This window comes from Miscanthus floridulus, chromosome 17, assembly GCF_019320115.1.
Source record: "Miscanthus floridulus cultivar M001 chromosome 17, ASM1932011v1, whole genome shotgun sequence".
In the NCBI taxonomy this organism is placed as follows: Eukaryota; Viridiplantae; Streptophyta; class Magnoliopsida; order Poales; family Poaceae; genus Miscanthus; species Miscanthus floridulus.
In genome coordinates, this window is record NC_089596.1 from 38,426,027 (window position 1) to 38,446,965 (window position 20,939).

The following is a 20,939-nucleotide window of genomic DNA, read 5'->3' on the forward strand; positions in this document are numbered from 1 at the left end:
GCGCAATACCAAGGAAAATGATCGTTTCCTAAACAACATTAGCACTAATCGTCTAGTTGACCCTTGTTCGACCACCACTGAACCACGGCACTAAGCTATAGGACAAGATGAGATTCCTCTTAGCCAACCAATGTCCAATGCGTACAAATCTCTCGCTTAAGTTACAGTTTAATTTGCACAAAGAAGAATGCAGTGTTAGCTAGCTAGTGATATCTGACATCACCTGTGCACACCAAGCCATAGTGAGTAGTTGGTGACGCTAAAAAGCCAAAGAAAGTATTTGATAACTTCAAAAGATAAGCATTGTTTTGGAAGGAGCAACCTTCTAATCAGAACCCTGGAGAAGGATATTATTGTACATTTTTTTGCAGAATAGATGTGGATTATAGAAGAGAGAATTCATTTCTTTGTACATTTTTGAAAGATATAAACATACGATTGTGTATATATGGATAATAATAAGATGATAAGACTGTGAATTGAAAGGATACGAACAAACGTAAAACGATTCACAAAGGAACATCAAGGACACTGATGGCTGATGAATGAAGAATAATGCACACGTGCGAATGCATGGTATTCATGATGTGTATATGAGAAACTACTACCACTCCTCAGGGATGCTCTCTAGCACCGGCCGCCACGCCGTCGACGCTGACGCGGAGGTATCAGCACGGGCGATGAGTGCCTCCATCCTCTTGAGCTCGCTGATGGCTTGTGCAGCGGAGGCTTTGGAGCTGGTCGCCTGCTGCGACCTTTTGAACTCGGCCACCACCTGCTTGGCGGTCCTGTCGCCATGCGTGGTGAGGGACATGAGCCGCGCGGCCTCCGCCCTGGTCAGGATGACCTTGACTCTGACGACACGCCGGTTGTGGCCGTTCCTGCTTGGACCTCTTCTGCTTCTGGTTCTTGGGCTGGCTTGGTCGTCTGGTGCCGACGTCTCCCTTCTGGCAGCTGCTTTGGCCACCCTGTTGCTGCAATGGGGCCGCTTCGTGGTGCGGTGGAGGGTTCCTGAGAGGAATTTCATGGAGCCAGACCATTGTTTGGTGTTTATGCGGGGCATGATACTGCTGCTGGCTTGGACCAAGCATGGGAGCATGTTGCCCATTTGTGCATGTACTATGTGTGTCTGTGTGTGTGTGTGTGTGAGAGAGAGAGAGAGAGAGTCAGAGAGACAGAGAGTGAGTTATGTCTGTGCGTGCGCCTGTCTTCGAGAGAAATATAATGCAGCAAATCAAGAGTACAAAGGGATGCACCCTGCCAAATAAGTACAAAAGGGTTGCTGGTATTTCGGAGTTTGATGGGATTGGAGATGCTCAAAAGCCCCTCTCCTCTTTCTACGACCAAAGGATAAGCCATTGTAGAGTGATTTTTTTTTAGATAAAGGAAAAATTGTTGAGTGATATGAGAAGGAGTTTTAGGCATTCAACCTCTAGAGTAATGATCATTTATTCTTTGTCAACGCAATTTTTTGAATTTTTTCCTCTGGGTAGGTCGAACTATTGGAAGTAAATGGGAAAGGAACACTGAGTGGAATAAAAGAAACTAGCGGACTGATTAGTAAATACATACAAATAGGTGCAAATTTGGACATCACCAAAGGCCACTCCATTCTCTCGCTCTCCTTGTGACGCTCCGTCTTGCGGAGCAGCATAAAAAAGACGCTCAGATGTCAATTTGAACCACGGAAGGATTTCGATCTATCAGAATCTTAGATTTTGTTATTGATAGTAGCCATAGAAATTTGCTAGGAAATTTGGCTTAGTAGGAATGATTTATTTGTTAAACAATAGCCAAGAATATAAAACTAAGTATGGCACACAACCAAAGGTATCACTACTACAACTAAAAAGATAGAGAGTAACAACATTACTAAGGCAATAAAATAAAGTAGAGAAGATATATAAATAAAGGCTCAAAGTACTTATGAAGCAAAGGATTCAATAGCTTCACCTTGAAGACTAGGATGGCTAAGCTCACACTCACTCTAACTCCCAACTACACTACTACTACTAAGATAAATGAAGAGAGGACTCTTGTGTAATTGCTTGCTTGCTTGGTTACAAGTGAGGAGTAAGTCTCTATTTATAGGGGGAAGTGGAGGTGAAAGTGGGCCCATGAATCATGTGACACCACCTCTCCACCATGGATCAAAACGCATCATCAAGCATAGTGGATATTGACGAAAATTGTGTTTCTTTTCATGTGTCCAAAGTTGAGGCGATGGATCATCCCGAGAGGTTCGTGCGACCATGCCTTGGGTTGGCCAACTGCTCATGACAGGTAGGGCAGTCCATCTTCTGCAGGTGGCCCCTCTGGTGAAATCCATGTTTGTACAAAGTTTGGTCATGTTTGGAGAACCCACATGGAAATAGTGTGTCCGTGGATCCATGTGATCATCCATTTGGACCATAGGTCTTGAACCAACTTCAGACCAACGGTGATGACCTTCTAGAGTTGTGTTTCTTCTGATTGGCAAGGATTGAGGTCCAGGGGAGTAACCCTAGGTCGACTAGCCCACATAGGGTTGGGCGACCCCCTTGTGGGCCCATTTCCTTCACCTTTTGTTTAATATAACCTATGAAGGTTAGTTCCCCAAATAATATGGTATGAACTTTATTTGAAAGGAAAATGACATGATCATGCTATGCTCATCACTCTTTTATAGAGATACTGATGGTCGAAAATGGGGTTTAGTGACTGTCAACAATGGGCATCTGGCCGATACTACTATAGATTGATATATCTCTATCGCCACTTTCATTGTCGTAGCGATAGAAGCAACGGTGTGATACTTCTACTGTCGGTTGGAACGATAGCGAGGCCTCATAGAAATAAAATCGGTAGTTCAGACTTCTACCACCGATGGGTTAATGATAGATGCGGCAGTGGTATTGCGATTGCATTTGCTCCATCGCATGAAAAGCCGGGTTGACTGGGATACCCATTTTGCCCGCCTACCATAAACTAGCATTTGGTCAACCGGCAGTAAATTCAGCGTGAGTGTTGAATTGCCTCAACTTCCAAGGCCATCAAATCACCATTACTTCTGCTGCCTGAAGCCTAAGAGCTGCGTACCCACTACTCTACATATACTTCAAGCCTGGTGCCCTTTGAAATGACCCCTCTTCTTCATCCATCATCCCCTTCTCTTCCAATCTATAAAGAAAATGTCGAACAACCCCATCAAGTTTCCAAGCAGCCTATCATCCTGTGAGGACAAATTGCCTTCCCACCACTCCTCCGAGTAGAACGTCTCCTCCAACGACTGGATGCCGTCTAATTATAGTCCTCTGTGGAGCTCTGAGAAGGAGGACCTGGAGGAGGAGGACGATACCGACACCGACGCTAATGCCGACGCCGACGACGATGACGATGACGACTCCAACTCCAATGACTCCGACTCCGACTTCGACTTGCCTCCTCCCAAGCGAGCGAGGCAAGCTATGAGAGGATCATATTTAGATTAATTAGTTGATAGTTAGTATAAGTAGTTTTAATAGTTTAGGTTAGTTATTATGCTTCCGGACGAGTACACACTACAAGAAATATGGTGATACATGACAAACTCAAGGTGACATTATATGAAATTGTCACAGTCCAACCTGAAGCCCACTATAAGCCCGCTATGGGCCGAACCCTAGTTTGTCCTTCCAGCATGGTGCATAACCAGCAGCCACCCCCCTCTCTACTTTTCCATGATACTCCTCACCTCTCGCTCGATTAGGAGCATCACCGCCCTAGCCCTGCCCTCTCTAGCCACCGCCCTCTGTCTGTCTTCCCATGCCTTCATCGACATGATCCACGATGGGGTGGCTGCCCTTCTCCCCCCTTGCTAGATCCACGCCATAGGGACCAGATCGACAACATCGTGGTGGTGCCGGCATCGAGCGGGCACACTGCATGGGTAGGTTCACGCGCGACACTCGTCGGATCAGGCGCTCTGACTCTAGGCAACCGGTCCTCCCTCAATCCCTCTTCTTGAACCCCTGATCCCTGGCGCCTAGCCTTAGGTCTGGCAGCAGCGATGATGGGGGAGGCCTATGCTGGATCTGAATAAGGTTCGTTATTTCCTCTCTCCCTTCAATTGGATTGGTGCATGATTTCTGGTATAATAAGTTTGGTGTCGCTATTCTGTGTGATCTATCTTGTTTGGTTTCTCCAACGATGCAGATTTCCCTCAAATTACAGAGTATAAGATTCTCAAACTGCTAGAGCATGGTGATGTCGCTTCCCCTCATCTAAAGTAGAATACTGAATCGGGAGGTAATAAAAGGCTGATAACCTAATTTGATTCCATTTTTTGCTTGACTCTCTGATTTGCCCTTTATTTAATTTAATTCTATTTCAGATTTGACACATCCAAATTTTTGGTTTGTAAATGGTGATGTCGCTTCCCCTTATCTAAAGTAGAATACTGAATCGGGAGGTAATAAAAGGCCCATAACCTGTTTTGATTCCATTTTGTGCTTGACTCTCTGATTTGCCCTTAATTTAATTTAATTCTATTTCAGATTTGACACATCCAAATTTTTGGTTTGTAATTACTACAACATCTATGAATGGACCACAAGTATTTCAGTACTATAATTCAGCAGTAGTTTATGTTAATATTTGTAAAAGAGGGCAGTGAAGGGTGCTGCATCTGACCTTGTGCTGTAGCTGATGTGTGTAATTCTTAAGTTGAACATAAAGCAAGGTTACAGAAGAAGAGGGGTTAACCTTGTTCATAGCAAATTGGCAGCATGAGGATACCCCTTCAACTAGTATTTTTTATGTTGGCCATCTGTCTATCTAGTTTTGTTTAGCACTAGGCTGAGTTATATTCAGTTGTATGTCTGAATATGTCTGAAATATTTGTTATTGCTGAACTTAAAACTGGGATATGTCCATGGCATATGGAACTGTATAGGTCATTCTTTTCTCTTGTATTATATAATTCCAACTCACTAGCTTTTTATTATGCAGGTATTGACAAGGACAGCTTGTTCAAGCTTGAACCTAAAGGTGTTTCAAACTTCAGTTTGTGGTATCTTGCTTGTACAGACTGATCTAAATAGAAGGTACACCACTAGATGTTTAATTTTCACCATTGGCATGCCTTGCTAAAATTGCTAATTCCAAGTTGCTTTTATGTCAGCATTGCCTTCTTGATGAGTACAGGCCCGATCTTCCGAGAGGTAGCCGGTAAGTTCGATTTGTGGAGATCTCGACGTTGGCGATCCGGCTTCAAATCAGACACGATTCGAACCCTGCAACCGTTACACCACCGCTCCGTTGGTTATCAACCAAGCACAACTTGATTGACCTCGCCAAGAAGGCTTTTCCTGCAAGCGAATCGAAGAGCACAAGCAAGAAGGTAAAACACGCAATCTGAAATTGCAAATATGAATGACGCGAATATCAATAGAGGGTTCAAGAACTCGGTTCCAAAGGACTAATCGACACAGTGGAGGAGATCAAGAACGGGGGCCCTGGATCACTGTAAAAGGATTTGTCACCACAGTTACAATGAACGATTCAGTTTCTCGAGGGAAAACTAAACTCTAAACAAAACCCAATTGTGTAGCAGCGGCGGCGGCTGTGTTTATAGTCTAAGACTCGACCTAGGGTTGGGGACGGCCAGGGGTTGGGCGCCCACAACTTGGGCTTAAGGCCCGACACGATACATGGCCAAGTTGGCCCAAATAGGTGACGCAGCACCTTGCCGTGGTCACACAGAATGATCCACGGACCTTCTGGAGCTGGGACCAGATCCAAAACGACGGCATCGTCGTCCCCTTTCCAACGCATCCAAGAACGGCCCGTTTCGATGTTGTATGAGGAAGTTATGACCGAAATAGTAACGACGTGTCTGCTGAATCCGAGGACGACGTGGCAGCTGAGTTGGAAACGAATTGCAACTTGGGGAAGACCATGGCGTCGGTGTGTCCAGCGTGGCGATGTCCTCATCACTTCTAATTTGTACGTTTGTGGTAACTTGCTTGTACAGTGTTTCAATTTGTGGTATCTTGCTTGTACGGTTGAACATAGAGTTGTTCCTTCTCTATCCTTATTGTACATGACTTGATGCCTTGTTCCTTGCCTATAGTTTACTTTGGCTACAATTGAGTTAATACTGCACATGTGTCATTTTTAGGGAGACAAGTACAAAGACTAGGAACCTGATGCAATAGATTTTTTGAAGGAATGCCACTATATAGTAAAAGAAAATTTCAAGCTTGTGCACTGGCTGTCCAGAATGCCATTGTAATAGATGTAAAGGTTGACAATGACCTATTTTTGTGTTTTCTTAAGTTTTAGATGACCAGAACATGTTGTGTTAATGTACTGGAAATTGAGTTAACCAAATGATTGGGCTTTATGTGATTTTCATTATATAATCAATGATGGTCAATTTTGGTGAACACATGGTGCTTACATGGCAACTCAAATCAGTGATGGAGAAACATCCTACATGGCATCATATGTGGCAGATGTCTATGATAGTCAATTTTGTCACACACTATCGGGCCTAGCCTAGGCCGAATGGGCTTCAAGGGATTCCATGACAAACACAAATGCCAATCTATGACGGCTTATCTTGGTGCAGCAAATGTATGACGCGGGATACATGACCTTTTTCTCAATCGTCATGGTAAGTTAACTGTGACGCGTTTATTTTTGACTATCCATGACGAAAGTGGACCATCATGTACCAGCAGAATTCTTGTAGTGACAATCATATACTCATCCAAATTGTATCTATATGGTAGATATATAAAATGAATCAATGAAAAAAATTATATTCACGTAGATTTGATCTCTTCAATGCCAACTTTTTATATGAAATGCAAAGCAAGTTCTTTCTAATACTACTTCCAAAATGCCAGTGCACGGATTTCATCTCTCAATGAATATTTTTTTATTTTTCTGTATATATATGAATGATTGAAAAGGACAAAAAACTGTCATGTAATGTTGTGGTTGTTTCTAGGAGAATCTAAAAGTAGTTGAACCGCTGACAATCACTGTATTATAGCGTTGGATTAGTGTGGTAATGGTTGGTTTAATACGAACACTGTTTAACTTATCCCGTGCCGTCTGTTCACGCTGCCGATCAATCTGGACCGTCCGTTTGGCAACACACCTAGAAGGGCCTGGACCGTCCATTTGGCAACACACCTAGAAGCGCCTGGCCCGTTCCCAACTCCCCTCAGGCCTTGTCGGCACCTTGGAGACGGTTCGACCAACTAAAAAACCCCAATACAAATCCATTAGTTCTCTCCACCCGTTGTTGCTTCATCTTCATTCTCCGCACCTGTTGCTTCATCTTCATTTTGACACGTCGCCTATACTTGCCCTGCCTCGAGCACCTTGCATTGTCGTCGTGGACAATGCCCTATGAAGGTTAGATGGATTCGGTCACCCCCCTATTTGCATTTGGTTCCAATTGGTTTTGGGTTCAGTATCAGTTTTGTTCATATTAGGAATTTCCTTATTGCAACAGATGTCTTACTTCAGAAGAAGCCATTTCAATGCGAGCAACCTTGCGTTTTGGCGGCTAGGGGTGGCACCAGGACCATAGATGATGTTGTTTGCTACTTGGGGATGGAGCATTCACCTAGACAGATTGTTGATTGTTGAAGCCGTTGTTTGTCAGCTTCTCGGACCATAAAATTTGACAAGAATCATTCAAGACCCTGTTTGTGGAGAGATTTTTGTGCTTTGCAGGAGTGGACAGGAACTAGAGATACTTTATAGATACAATGTGTCCGTGGATGGAGAAACTGTCATCTTCAATATGGTTCACTACCTCTGGCTTTCAAGACCGCATCAACCAATTGAGTACCTTAGCAACTGCCTACCCATCCGACATTAAGTCTTAGAATTTGTGAAACTTTTATGTTAATGAAGTTGATATGTATTGATGAAGCCTCTGGATTAGTATGTATGAGTACTACATAATCGATGCACTATTACTTCAGTTGAAATGTTAATAAGATCAGTTGGTCTTGATTGTGATCCATGTGTACACCTCTATGTAAGCGTAGAGGATCCAAAATAGGCCTTCTTCTATAGGCGGATAGTACCCTAAACCGCCGGTGACACAACATTTCATCTTGACAGGAGCGCAAGGGTTTTCAGGGATGTTTTGGTGCCTTGGCGGGAGGCAAAAGCGTAGACAGAAGACCCAAGCTGACCTCTTCACTAAGAGTGTGCAACACTTTGAGCCCTGACTGCTCCATGGCTACATCTAGCTCCAAGTCCTCCCAGTGGTTAGCACCATCCTAGGGCACCGTTATGAGAAGAACACCAGTTTCCAAAGGAGGAGGCTACAACGGGAGGGGCCACCCATCCTGTGTCATGTCGAGAACCACCCCTATGCATACCAGCCACCACTTTTGTGTCGCTGCGGCTTGAAGATGCCTCGGTGAATTTCATGGAGTGATGGAAACCTAGGATGTTGGTACCACAGATGCTGCAGGGCAAATAATGTAACTTGATTTCTTTCTTGTTCATTCTGTTTTCGCAATGCAAATGCCGAGATCCCACTGTACTTATGGTAATTTGTTTTTTCATAGTTCGACTTAGATTGTGAGTTTTATGAGTGGTATGATCCCCCATGTGGAAAATATCTAAAGACTTTGATTTTAGATTTATGTAACAAGATTTGGGAGCTAAAGGTGGAGGCCAATGTTAGAACAAATGAAGAACAACTGCAGGAGGTGAAATAGATTATGCCACAAATTGAAGAAATGGCCAGGGTTCCAATGAAGATGATGGAAGATTTTGTAGCTTTGAGAAAGAAATGTGCTTCCTGTTCATCTTTCATCTATTTTGTACTTACCTTAGTTCTTGCATGTTCATTGGCAAGTTGCTTAGTTCATCACCGCAATAGATTCAAGTATCAATTTATGTATCAGACTGAAATCTATCACATTTGTACAACTATTGTTGAACTAAGTGCAAGGTGATTAACCAGGTGTTTAATTTGTTGAAATGTAAATGCTAGTACATCTAAGTATCAATTGATGTGTTGGAGGCATCCTACTTCCCTGGACTAGGCCCTGGTATAGGGGCAACCAATTTATTGAACTGCATATACACTCTCCGACGGTCCTACCACACCTTCCTCTCATCCATTCCCCACTTTGGTCCCTTGATCTGCTTCACCTTGCTAGCATCGGGCGAAAGGCAGCCTCTCTCATGCTCACTGCTCCTTCACCTCCAACCTCAGCGACGCACAAATCTTCAGTGTGCCGTCCTTGCTTCTCTACTCCATCCGGATCTAAGGTAACTACACTGGATCTGCTCCTTCACCGGATTCTATATTCCTTTGTATGCTCTCTTGTGCTCTCTGCTCCTTCACCTCCAACCTAGCTACAATATTTTTCTTGGATCTATAGATGAAAATGCATCTTCTTGTTCTGGAGTTTGTGGCCTTTTATCTCCGTTGAGTGCAGCTTGTGAGCCATATTGTCCTCAGTATTGGTTCACTGAAGTAGTGCTTTGTGAACAAAGTCAATGAGCTAAATGAAAGTGTACCAATGGTTGTGGACAGGGTTGTAGTGGTCAAGGCTCGGGATGACATAGAGATTGACAATAATCCCATGGGGTGCAGGATCTTATGGAGATTCACAACGATCCCATGGAGGTCGACTAGGATCTGCATGGAGAATGATTAATGATGCACATTTGAAGGCCTTTTAACTTTTGCATAGTGTCGGCCTAATTGGTATCTGCATTTTAGCTTTTGGCATGCTTGTTAGCTTGGTAGTGTTAACTTACTTAATCAGTATGAATGTATGGAACTCAAGTTGGATACCTTTCGATCCAAGAGTACTGGCATTGTGCTTTCCTTATGTTTTCTAAGTGCATAGTTTGGCTATCTTTTAATGTAAATCTATGTGTCTTATTATTCACCATCGAACTCAAGTTGGCTTCCTTTCAATCTGAGTACTGGAAATGTGCTTTAATTTTCTTAGTTTTATAAGTACGTAGTTTCACTTTGTTTCAATGGCAAACATTAAAATTATGTGCCTTACTATTCATCACCGTATCATACGGAGGTCTTTGGGTGGTACTAGGAACCAGCCACTGGTGATGGTACTGTGTATTCACCGCCGCTTAGTTGCAAAATTTCCAATCTCGTGTTTGAACCCTCCCGTGTGGAACTGATGAAAGTTTGATTCTTGCGTGTCGTAAAAGTTATACGGAGAGCAAGCAACCCCTACCCCAACATCCCACCATCCGTGCCACCCCCTCCCTCGCTAACACACACATAGCTTTTCTTGTCCTCATTGCTGCTGTCTTTAGTGTTTCTTAGCATAAGCAGAGGGATCCGCAAGCGCATGGATACACCATTGTAGCACTTCATCCAGAAGTATTCAAGGTATCGTAATTTCCCAAAGGAACAGATGTGTAAGTCTCTTAGCTAGTTCACCCAACAAAGACAAAAAGAAGGATAGCTCATGAAGTGAGGTTTTCCTAAGGATAGGTACCTTAAGTAAAGGTAATCTAGACACTATGAACTTACTTCAGGCACTGGAGAACACCTGGTCTGCCAAGCGTTGCTGGCTTGTAGCTCTACGCCAAACTCGGATGTGGGGGATTACAAAGGATGGATAGGGCTATCACCACCTGCCGCCTACCCCTCAACCGAGGGGAACGAGGCAAATGAAGATAGTTTCCAGCCTAGACACCATGTCTACGCTATCAACTATTACTCTAGCACACATGCAAGGTCTCGTGGGGTCAGAACCATGTCAAGCATAGTTGTTGAGTTGGTGTCAAAGTATGGGTCTCTGGTGGCTCGGGTGGACTCAAGAACACAAGAATCATGTAGAGAGGACGCAATAGTTTATTCTAGTTCTGGCCAATTCGGTCCCTATGTCCAGCAGCTGATGATCCTTATACTCAAAATAACCCAAAATCGGGAGGTTACAATAGAGTGTAGAGAGATTTGGTAGGGGGTTAGCTCGGTGCTAATCCTAAGGTTGCCTCACCACCGGTGGAGCCTTCCCCCTCGTCGGAGAGGAGGAAGACGATGGGGTGCAGTGGAGGGGCTCTTGGTGCCCCTCTCTGGGTTGCCTTGCTCTCGGTGAGGAGCGGAGGTGGATGGAAAGGAATGGAGTGTCTGGTGAATGATCTAGGATCCTCCCCCTCCTAGGTCCGACCTTATCCCTTATATAACAAGATAGGTCGGGTACATGGTGGTTTGGGGATCTAGTCTATGGTCTACATGCACCGAAGTCCAGGAGGGTCTAGCAGCGGTGCGCCATGGGCTGTGGTAGTGTCTTGGTGCTGAAGAAGCCTTGGGCATCATCCGAATGCTCTCGTCTGACACTCTATGTGTCAGGCTATGTTGGCTTGGGACCTCCCCTGGTGGACCTTCTAGAGTCTTCTTAGTGGTGAAGGAGGTCGGCTCTAGGGGTTGGCGTGTAGGACCGGAAGTCCTCGAGCCTATGGAGGCTGAGGGAAAGTTTTGTCTTCTTGTGTCACGCCCTAGACATGACCTTGTCGGGGGAGTGAAAGCTCTAGTTTGGTTTTGGTGAATTAATGAAACCCTAAGTGCTAACCTAGTTTATCAAGTGATCATGACATAGGTAGCACATTCCAAGTGGTGAAGCAAATGAAGATCATGACATGATGATGGTGATGCCATGGTGATGATCAAGTGTTTGGACTTGAAAAGAAGAAAGAGAAAAACAAAAGGCTCAAGGCAAAGGTATAAATGGTAGGTGCTATTTTGTTTTGGTGATCAAGACACTTAGAGAGTGTGATCACATTTAGGTTTGATAGCCATACTATTAAGAGGGGTGAAACTCATATTGAAATGCAGTTATCAAAGTGCCACTATATGCTCTAACTCATTGCATATGCATTTAGGATCTAGTGGAGTGCTAACACCCTTGAAAATGTTTGTGAAAATATGCTAACACATGTGCACAAGGTGATACACTTGGTGGTTGGCACATTTGAGCAAGGGTTAGGAACTTCACCGGTGCCCTAGACAGAAAAGATGGAGGTCACTATAAGTGACCGGACACTGTCTCTGAAGGACCAGCGCGTCTAGTCAATGGCAGCAGAGGGCATGTGTTTCGGTCTCATGACCGAACGCTGGGTTGCTCAGCGACCAGACGCTGGAAGGCTGTGTCTTGTCATGCTGATGTGGCAACATAGAGGAAGATGCCATGTGACCGGACACTGGCTGTGTCTGGTCAAGCATGACCGAACGGATCCAGTCGGGAAAAAACATTTCTAGAAGCTTACTTGAAATGACCGGACGCTGGGGGTTCAGTGTCTGGTCACTGTTAGATGCTGCGTTCGGTGGTCTTCTCACCATTGAGATCGAGCGCACAACATTTGAAGAGAGGGACACATGGCGTGCATCGCGTGATCAGACACTGTGGTCCAGCGTCTGGTTGATCTAACCGGTGCGTCCGGTCGGCCCATGTTCAGCCTAGTGAAGGGGTACAATGGCTCTATTTCATGGGGGCTTCTATTTAAGCCCCATGGCTGGCTCAAGCTCACTCTCTTGGCCATTTGCATTGACATAGCAACCTTGTGAGCTTAGCCAAATCCCTCCCACTCATCTCCATCATAGATTCATCATCTTTGTGAGATTAGGAGAGAATCCAAGTGCATTGCTTGAGTGTTTGCATCTAGAGGCACTTGGTGTTCATGTTTAGCTATAGGATTCACTTGTTACTCTTGGTGGTTGCTGCCACCTAGATGGCTTGGAGCAGCGAGAATCGTCGAGTGGAGGTTGGTGATTGTCTCTAGCTCCGATCATGGTGATTGTGAGGGGCTCTTGACCTTTCCCCAGCGGAGAGCCAAAAGTTACTCTAGTGGATTGCTCGTGGCTTGTGTGATCCTCATCTTGTGTTGGTTGTGTGGCACCCTATTGATGGTTTGGCGTGTGATGCCAATTAGCGCGTGAACCTCCAAGTGAGTGAATCACCACAACAAGGAGTAGCTTGCCAACAAGCAAGTGAACCTTGGTAAAAATCATTGTGTTCATCATTTGATTCTAAGGTGATTGGTCTTCATTGTTATTCATTCTTGTGATTGATTGGCTCCTTCCTCGACACGGTGATATAACCTTCTTGCTCACTCTCTTTACATTACTGCAAACTAGTTGTCAAGCTCTTTAGTGTAGCTAGTTGTGAGAGCTTGTTAGTTTGGTTAGTGTGGCTCTTTAGTTAGCTTTTGAGAGCACACTAACTTAGTGTAGTGACATAGCTATTATATGGATAAAAACTACATTAACTAGAATTGTGGTAGGTGGCTTGCATCTTTAGTAGGCTAGCGCAACACTTGCTTCGCCTCATAATTGTCTAACCGGTTTGTTAAGTGTTGTTGTAAAAATTTTTATGAGCTATTCACCCCCCTCTAGCCATTAGGACCTTTCAGGGAGCTGTTGGCAGGGCTGCACCTAGGGAGCCCCCGAGCGTTGGTAGCTTGGGGCTTGTCTTCTTATGCCTAGGCCTTGGCTAGCATCGTTAGCCAGGCAGGAGCCAAGGGCCGGGCCTAGATGCACCTTAGATCGGGAGCCTAGGGCTTGGGAGAGCCCCCAAATCCTAAGTAAAGGTCATGGCCAAGCCAGGCTTAGCCGGGTCTCTTGGCCACAAGGTGAGCGCGAGCGTGCCTGATGGGCATAGCCCCTAAGCCCCTAGGTGATCTTGAAGGGGTCAATCAAGGGGTCTTCTTCAGTAGGGAACCATTGGACCTAAGGCTTAACATACCCATTTGTTAGGATCTCGTCAGGTGCCCTCGAGCCCTTCGTGGCCTCACCTAGTGTGATGGCGACGAAGGGCTAAATTCAATCTTATGGTGACCAAACCCTGCTTGGTGGGGATAGCTTCTACTAACAAGAGTGCTATGCCCTACTTGGGTGCTTCTTCTTCAGTGTGATGGGTGTTGCTCGACTATCGGGGCTAAGCAAAGATGGTATTGATCCCTTCATGAGTCTATGTCGCATGGGTCTTCGACTCGAGCGAGGGCTTGGTGAACTCGTCTAGGAGTTGCTGACTTTAGGCCTAGGGGCGCCCTCCTTTTTGAATGGAGCCTGTCATGGGCTAGGTGATAAAGAGCATTGGGCTCTGGCTTGGGGCCATATGATCATCCAAAGCGCGATGCCTTTCTGAGGGCTACGGTAGTAGGCCTTGATCCTCTTTTACCGGACTTCTAGGGGCCGACCTCTTGTGGCCATAGATCGGGGAGCGGGGAGCACGCTGAGCCTTGGATGAGGGCCCTCGTTGGCCCACTACTCAGCGGCTCCTGACCCAACTCCGGGGAGTTGGTTGGTTTTGGGGGATGCATCACCCAAGCACTCGTCGATCGGGGGTCGGGCTGCTCCATCTGGGGAGTGGACGTAGCCTTCTGAGTTCACTATGGGGCCTCCTTGCCAACTGAGGGGGCGACTTCTGGGCACATCCCATCCGCTGGGGCCTTGCGTAGGTGGTTGATGGCATCTGGGCTTTCATGCCTAGTGGAGGAGTTATGGCGTGCACCCTCACGCCGCCCCATCTCGTTTGGGAGATGGGACATTGGGCCACGTGGAGCAGATCTGGTGGAGGAGGAGCCGTTGCACTTAGTGTGGGTGGATCCAAGACGTCGATGGTAGCTGATGGTTCTAGGGGGAGCCAGATCCCCTAAGTACTGTGAGGAGGCGTGCGCGGAGCGGGCGGTGCGTGTGTTGGAAAGTGGAGTGGGGACTTGACTCATCAGCGGTTCCCTTGACTCCACCTTTACTGCATGGCTGTCTTTACACAACCATCTAGAGGTGCATTGCAGGGATTGAAGGGGCACCTAGCTGGTTCCCTAGGGCCCCTTCTTGCCATTGATGGCTGATCGGAGGGCCTAGAGCCACTCATAAGACATCATCTGAGCTATAAAGGGGAGCCCCCGAGGGTCACGATGCCTCCAATCCCTTTCTCTAGCCCCTTGTCTTCTTCTTCTTCAGATCTATCTTCTCAGCAGTGATGGCAGTGGCGATGAAGTGTGACACTTCCCTTTAGGTGAGCTTGGTATTGCCCGCTGGGCGTCTGCTTCTTCGAGGGTGGAAGGACTCCAGCAAGGGGAAGGCCACAACATTGCGTGGAGGGGGGTGAGGGTCGGCGCTAAGGGACATTGTCCTTTCCTCATGCACTGCCTTCCTCAGCGCTTCCCTAACCATGTGTGTTGCCATGCTTCTTCCTAGTCGTCTTCCTCTGGAGGCTCAAAGAACCCTAGCGATGTAGATTGCTAGGGCTTCCCTCTTTTATTAGCCGAAGAGCACCTTGTCTGCCGTGGGGGTCACCGGCCGACGTAGACCTAGATCCTAGGCAGGAGAGAGGGTGCAGCCAGTGCCTGACTAATGCCCTTTGCCCTATGTCCTCATCATCACTGCTACTAGAGAGGTGTCCCCGACCCTTGGGTCGGGAGGTCAGCGCCCGGGCCTCCCTGTGCTTGTCACTGAACTGCATGATCCCGACTAAGGCTTGGTCCGGGGTCAGGATAGTGGCATAGGTGGGTTTAGGGCAGTGGTTTTTGCTGCCGTATATTGTGTTTGGGTCATTCCCAATTAATGGAATGAAATTAATTTTGTTTGTAATCCCATTTTCTCTTGAGTCATGCTCAAAGACTTAGTCCCTCATTGGGATGGGATGTTACAATGATGGCCTCATTGGCCAAGATCACCGCACCCATGCTGCTAATGGGTAAGTCTGTGAGAATTTCGGGTTTAAGGTCGTTCCGTGCCCCGGTCATGTCCCATAAAGGGAGATCCTCCACTTCCCAACCGAGCCACTCATATAGTTCCCAAGCCTGTCTGTCGGTACTTAGGGGCTCGCAGCATCCCTATAACACCTCGGGTGTTTAAATATTAAAAACAGGACATGTCATCATATACATTGCAAGGCATTTGGTCATATTGCAAACTTTGATATGCATTCCCTAAAACAAGTTTACATTTGTGTTATGAGTGTTGAATTGAATTGTTTGAATCAAGTCAAAATTTGGTTGGATTTGAATTTTCCAGAAAACCCTATTTTTCAGTATTTAAATCCTACCCTGAAAACTCATTTCAAAATCTAAGCATATTTTGGGGTTGAGCCCAAAAGTAAAAGTGTAGAGCTTGTCAAGTTATACAAAGTTTGTTTTTAGAGTTTTCAAAGTTGTTATGAAAAATTTGAAGTAATTCGAAAAGGCGTAATTCGTTAAATTTCCCCTATTTGAATTCAAAAGTTCATTTCAAAATGTAAACTGAATTAGGGGTTAGTTATAAAAGCAAAGTTGTAGAACTTTTGATTTTGAACAACTTTTATTTTTAGAGATTTTTGAGTTGTTATACAAATTTGGGAGTAATTTGGATTTTAAAAAGAATGGCAATTCTGTAATATTGATGAACAGTGTTCACCGCCTTAGCTACATTGCCGGTGATCCTTTGGCTTGCTTCTAGTCATGCGCGTGGCCGTCTGGCCATCGCGCTGGTGAGGGAAATGGAGTCGTCGTGGCTTCCTTGAGCTTCCTGGCCATCCTTTATAACCTGAGCCGTTGTCGTCCTTGCCATTTCCTCCTCCTTTGTTTTCTCGTCGCCTTGCTCATCTCCGGCGAGCTCCCACCGCCGAACCAGCGCCTGTGCCGTCATAGCGTAGCGCTCAATAGTTCCGCCTACTCCTTGCACACCCAACCGACCCACTTTTGTTGCTTGACTTCACCGGAAAACTGCTCTGCGCGCTCTTCTTCCTCGTGGCCGGCAATGTCCCCATCGCATGCACTTCGCCGTGCCCAGAGCTCCACGGTGCGCCTCTGCCCCTACTGAGTCTTGCTTCAGCTTCGCCATGATGCCATGGTACTCTATGACCCATTGATTTCTCATTTTGACCACCATAGCTACTGAAGCATTGCCACCGACGACGGTCTGCTCCGCCGTGCCTGCTCGGAACATCGACCAGCATCTTCGTTGCTCCTCCGACCCAGCTCGTTGCTCAGTCATGTTTGGGGTGAGGTGCTGAACCCTTCTGTGCTAAGTGTTTAACCTCTACCGCACTTGTGTCGCTAGTGTAGCGCGGCCGTGCCATCATGCCTGCCATGGTCGTCGCTATGCTCGGTCTAGTCAGTGTTTGGTCTTGTTTTTGCCATGAGTCGAAGCGTAGTAGTGTAGGGGACGTGGTGGTGCTTTCACCATCGTTGTTGGTCTCACCAGCGGTGAGAATTCGCCGGTCAGCGCGCGTGCCGCCGCGGTCAAGCCGGAGGTTGGGGATGACAGGTGGGGTCAAGTTGTCAGTGACTGTGTAGTTCAAAATGGATTTTTCTATTTTCAGCAATGAATGAATAGTATCTATTTTTGTTATTTTTGTGTAGATTTATTTATAGCTCCAAAAATTATGAAAATTCTTGTGTGACCTCTTTGCGATGTATAATATTTAAGAAAAATATGAAATGTTATTTTTTAGTACTTTTGAGTGTGATAAAAATTGCTCAATTTATTAATAAAAGGATTTCCATGATTTTTCTAGGCTTAGTTATGTATCCAAAAATTATGAAAATTGTTTTGCCACTTAGCTATCATGTGATGAACAATTATAAAAAATTTGAGCTCAATTGGAACAAGTTGATTTATTTCATAATTCTTAATTAAATAATTAATTCATAAAAGCAAATAGTAACCTTTAGTGATTTAGGTTTTGTTTGAAGTTTTGATTGAGTGATGTCCTTGGGTCATTAGTTGGTAATGATCTCTGGCAATTGATGTTAGTATTCTAGAAAGGTTTAGTTAGTTTGACTTATAACTGTACCACGAAGGAAAGTTGTATTCCAGTTGTTAACTTTTGAATCCATCATTAAGCATCATGTTTCGTATTCCGCATCATGTTAAACATGGCATTGTTACTACGTGTAGTGAACAAAGGTGAACACGTGATAGTTAATCAAGTTGCTGAGGAGGTTAGTCCGTCTATTGAGGTCGGATCGAATACTTGTGGAACATCGCAGGAATCAGACTTTTTCATCAACGAAGGCAAGCCCCGGATGCATACAACCCTCCCTTGTGTTTTACAAATTAATTTCACTTTTGCTTTTCTATACTGCATTAAGTGATTAAGAGTTAAGTAAAAACCTAATTGGTGCATTACCAACATTGTTTTTTCCATATCTACCTTGATTACCTATTTTATTCGTAAATGTCTAGTTATGCTTAGTCATGCTTAGTCGGGTGATTACCTATCACCTAAGAATTTTAAATGGATCTTTGGTTACTTATGTGATCATAAAATATGAGCATGTGAAGTGATAAATCTAGACCGGGCAGACTAGGTGTGTGTGAGCCACAAGACATGGAGGTCTTGTGAGCGGGTCCTTTCTGCCTGTGTCGGTTAAGGTCCGTCCGTTGTTGAACTATGTGCAGTGAGACTTTGTAGTACTAACCACATACTCTGGTAAGCCTTAACTTGGCAATTCTATTACGAGAATGGCTACTCGCACACTGGGAGTGGAGAGATGGTAGGAATAGCGTGTACCCACGTGGCAATGGGCTGGAATGGTGGAGTACTGTATTCTCGGGTGGCACAGACCCGTTCTTATTTTAGAGGATCCGAGAGCAGGTTGATATATGTAGGTCAGGGACCTGCATATGTCGTGTGGTTTGGAATCCCCAGCTAGGTTTATAATCGGTTCGAATCATCGTTGCTCCTCGGTTATGGAGACTCACTTCTCTGTTAATCATCGTAGTTTAATAACTAGAACTTAAGGATGGTTTGAGAAGATGTTGGATATGAAGTTCATGATCTCATTACGGATTATGGCAGATTCATATGTGGTTCTTATAAAGTTTTATATGTTGAAATAAAGAATTTTGTTAAAGAGCTTTTACGCAAAAATAACTTTGATCATTGCTAAAGCTATACCTTGAATCCCTGAGCCTGCATTCCTGAGTTTATCAGTTCTTATTTCGGTTAAGTCTTGTTGAGTACTTTTGTACTCAGGGTTTGTTGACCCTTGTTGTAGGTGAGCCTCATGAGCAGATCTGTTTTGGATCGTGCTGCATGACTATTGTTTGATCTGACGATGAGAAGTAAATGTGTGGCCCTTGGGCAAGGCAGTTTCATTGTGTGTTTTGTATTATATTATAATGCCACTCCACTATTTCATTTTGTAATAATCATCAAACTTAGTTGTGAGGTTTGAAACTACTGTTTTGTAAATTATGTTATTGTAAGACTTCCGCTGTTTTTACTCTGATGTAGATATTTGAATAAATGTTGTAATACTGCAATGACTCTGTAATGTGATCCTGCTCGGAAATCGTGGATGATTCGGGGTTCCCCAAGGACACCCGACAAACTTCTTAAGTTACCAGGAACATATGCATAGTTGTCAAAGGTCGTTGGACAGTGACAAGTGCATGTGGGTCCTATAATTTAGGAGGTTCTACCACACTCCCTCATTGGGTCATCATGAGCGGCTCTGAGTTAGTACTCAGACACCGTTCATCCAGACGGTCAGGATGCTTCTGGGCGCCTCGGCTATAGCTATGGGGGCTCATCACCCAAACGTCCCTTGCACTTTTAGGTTCTTTGGGCGACCTTGAAGCCTAGTGGGCTGGCCTTAGAACCATCAGCGATGCCCCTTCTGGGGCCCCTGGACCATCATGCAGTGGGGTGGCACATCCAATGAAGGATCAAGAGATAGGCAGATACTTGTGAAGAAAACAAAATGGACACAAGAGAAGGGAAAGATGACATAGCTGGTAACACGGTGGTTGAGGCCATTTCATTAGCACCTTGCCAATCCCTCGCCTGGTTCTCCTGCCTTGTCTATCCTGTCGATGCCTTGCTCGGGGGCCTTCTACGGTGATCCTTCTTCTAAGAGGTCAGCAGGTGGTTAGCTCAGTCGATCCTCAGGTGTAGCTGAGCTACCGCTGGGGTGGCTCAGGTTAAGGGAGACAACTATAGAAATAAGCAAAGCAAGAAGGTCAGTAGGCGGGCCATGGCTCGGGAGGTGGCGCTTTTGGGCGGATGGCTCAATGATGGCCTTTCCTCATGGGTAAAGGTTGGAACTCACCTCGATCAGGTGAACCCCTTCTAGGGGGCCAGGAGCCTGGATAGAGGGGCCAGCCGAGCCACCGCTGTCGCTTGGAGTGTTGGTCGCCTTGCTGATGCTTGGTCGATCGAGCACCACTATTGCTTTGGTTGCTTCCTCCACTAGTGCCTTTTCTACGTCATGGTGAGGGCCATTTAGAGTGTAGGGGGTGACAAGTGCAGCTACCTAGGTGATGCTATCTTGCTCAGAGTAGTAGGCTTGCTTGAAGTTGCTCTTGATGGTGATGACTCCCTTTGGGACAAGCATCTTGAGCTTTAGGTAGGTGTAGTTGGCTTGGTGAAGCATGGTTGACCGAGGTGGGTGTGGTAGATGCTGAGGAAGTCGACCACCTCAAAGGTGAGAGACTCCTTGCGAAAGTTATCTAGCTGGCCGATGGTGACATTGAGCCAGATGTGCCTGAGGGGCATGGTTTCCTTCCCCAACATGATCCCATAGAGCGGCACCTTGCTGGGGCATAGGATACTCCAAGGGATGCCCATCTTGTCAAGGGTGCTAGCATAGAGTATGTTGAGGCTACTGCCCCCCATCCATTAGCACCTTAGTGAGGCATGCAGTGCCCATGATCTAGCTGACCACAAGCGGGTAGCACCTCGGATGAGGGATGCAATCGAGGTGATCTTCTTGGTCAAAGGTGATGGCCATCTAAGACCATTGGATCCATGTTAGGGCATCAAGGGTGTGAATAGCGTCCACCTCATGCTTGGTGATGCGGCGCTGCCGGTGGGACTCATATGCTTAGGAGCCTTCAAAGATCATGAGGCAGTGCTCAGCCTTGGGGAACTCATTGTATTCTTCTTAGGCACCATCCGTTGGGTCATTGGCCTTTGGGGTAGGCTTCTGGGCCTTGCCCTATTGGCCAAGGGTGCTACGGA

The 20,939-nt window shown here is 45.7% G+C and overlaps 1 protein-coding gene across 1 annotated transcript; it reads right to left on the reverse strand.

Annotated features, from left to right (window-relative positions):
• Positions 1 to 560: 560 nt before the first annotated feature.
• LOC136516374 (uncharacterized) lies at positions 561 to 1,108 on the reverse strand. The gene has a single exon (XM_066509757.1). The coding sequence runs from the start codon at positions 1,106 to 1,108 to the stop codon at positions 605 to 607; it is 504 nt and encodes a 167-aa protein (XP_066365854.1). The 3' UTR covers positions 561 to 604.
• Positions 1,109 to 20,939: the final 19,831 nt, after the last annotated feature.

Bases quoted from the DNA above. Each gene is read 5' to 3' on its own strand.
- LOC136516374 (XM_066509757.1), bottom strand. From the start codon at position 1,108: ATGGGCAACATGCTCCCATGCTTGGTCCAAGCCAGCAGCAGTATCATG.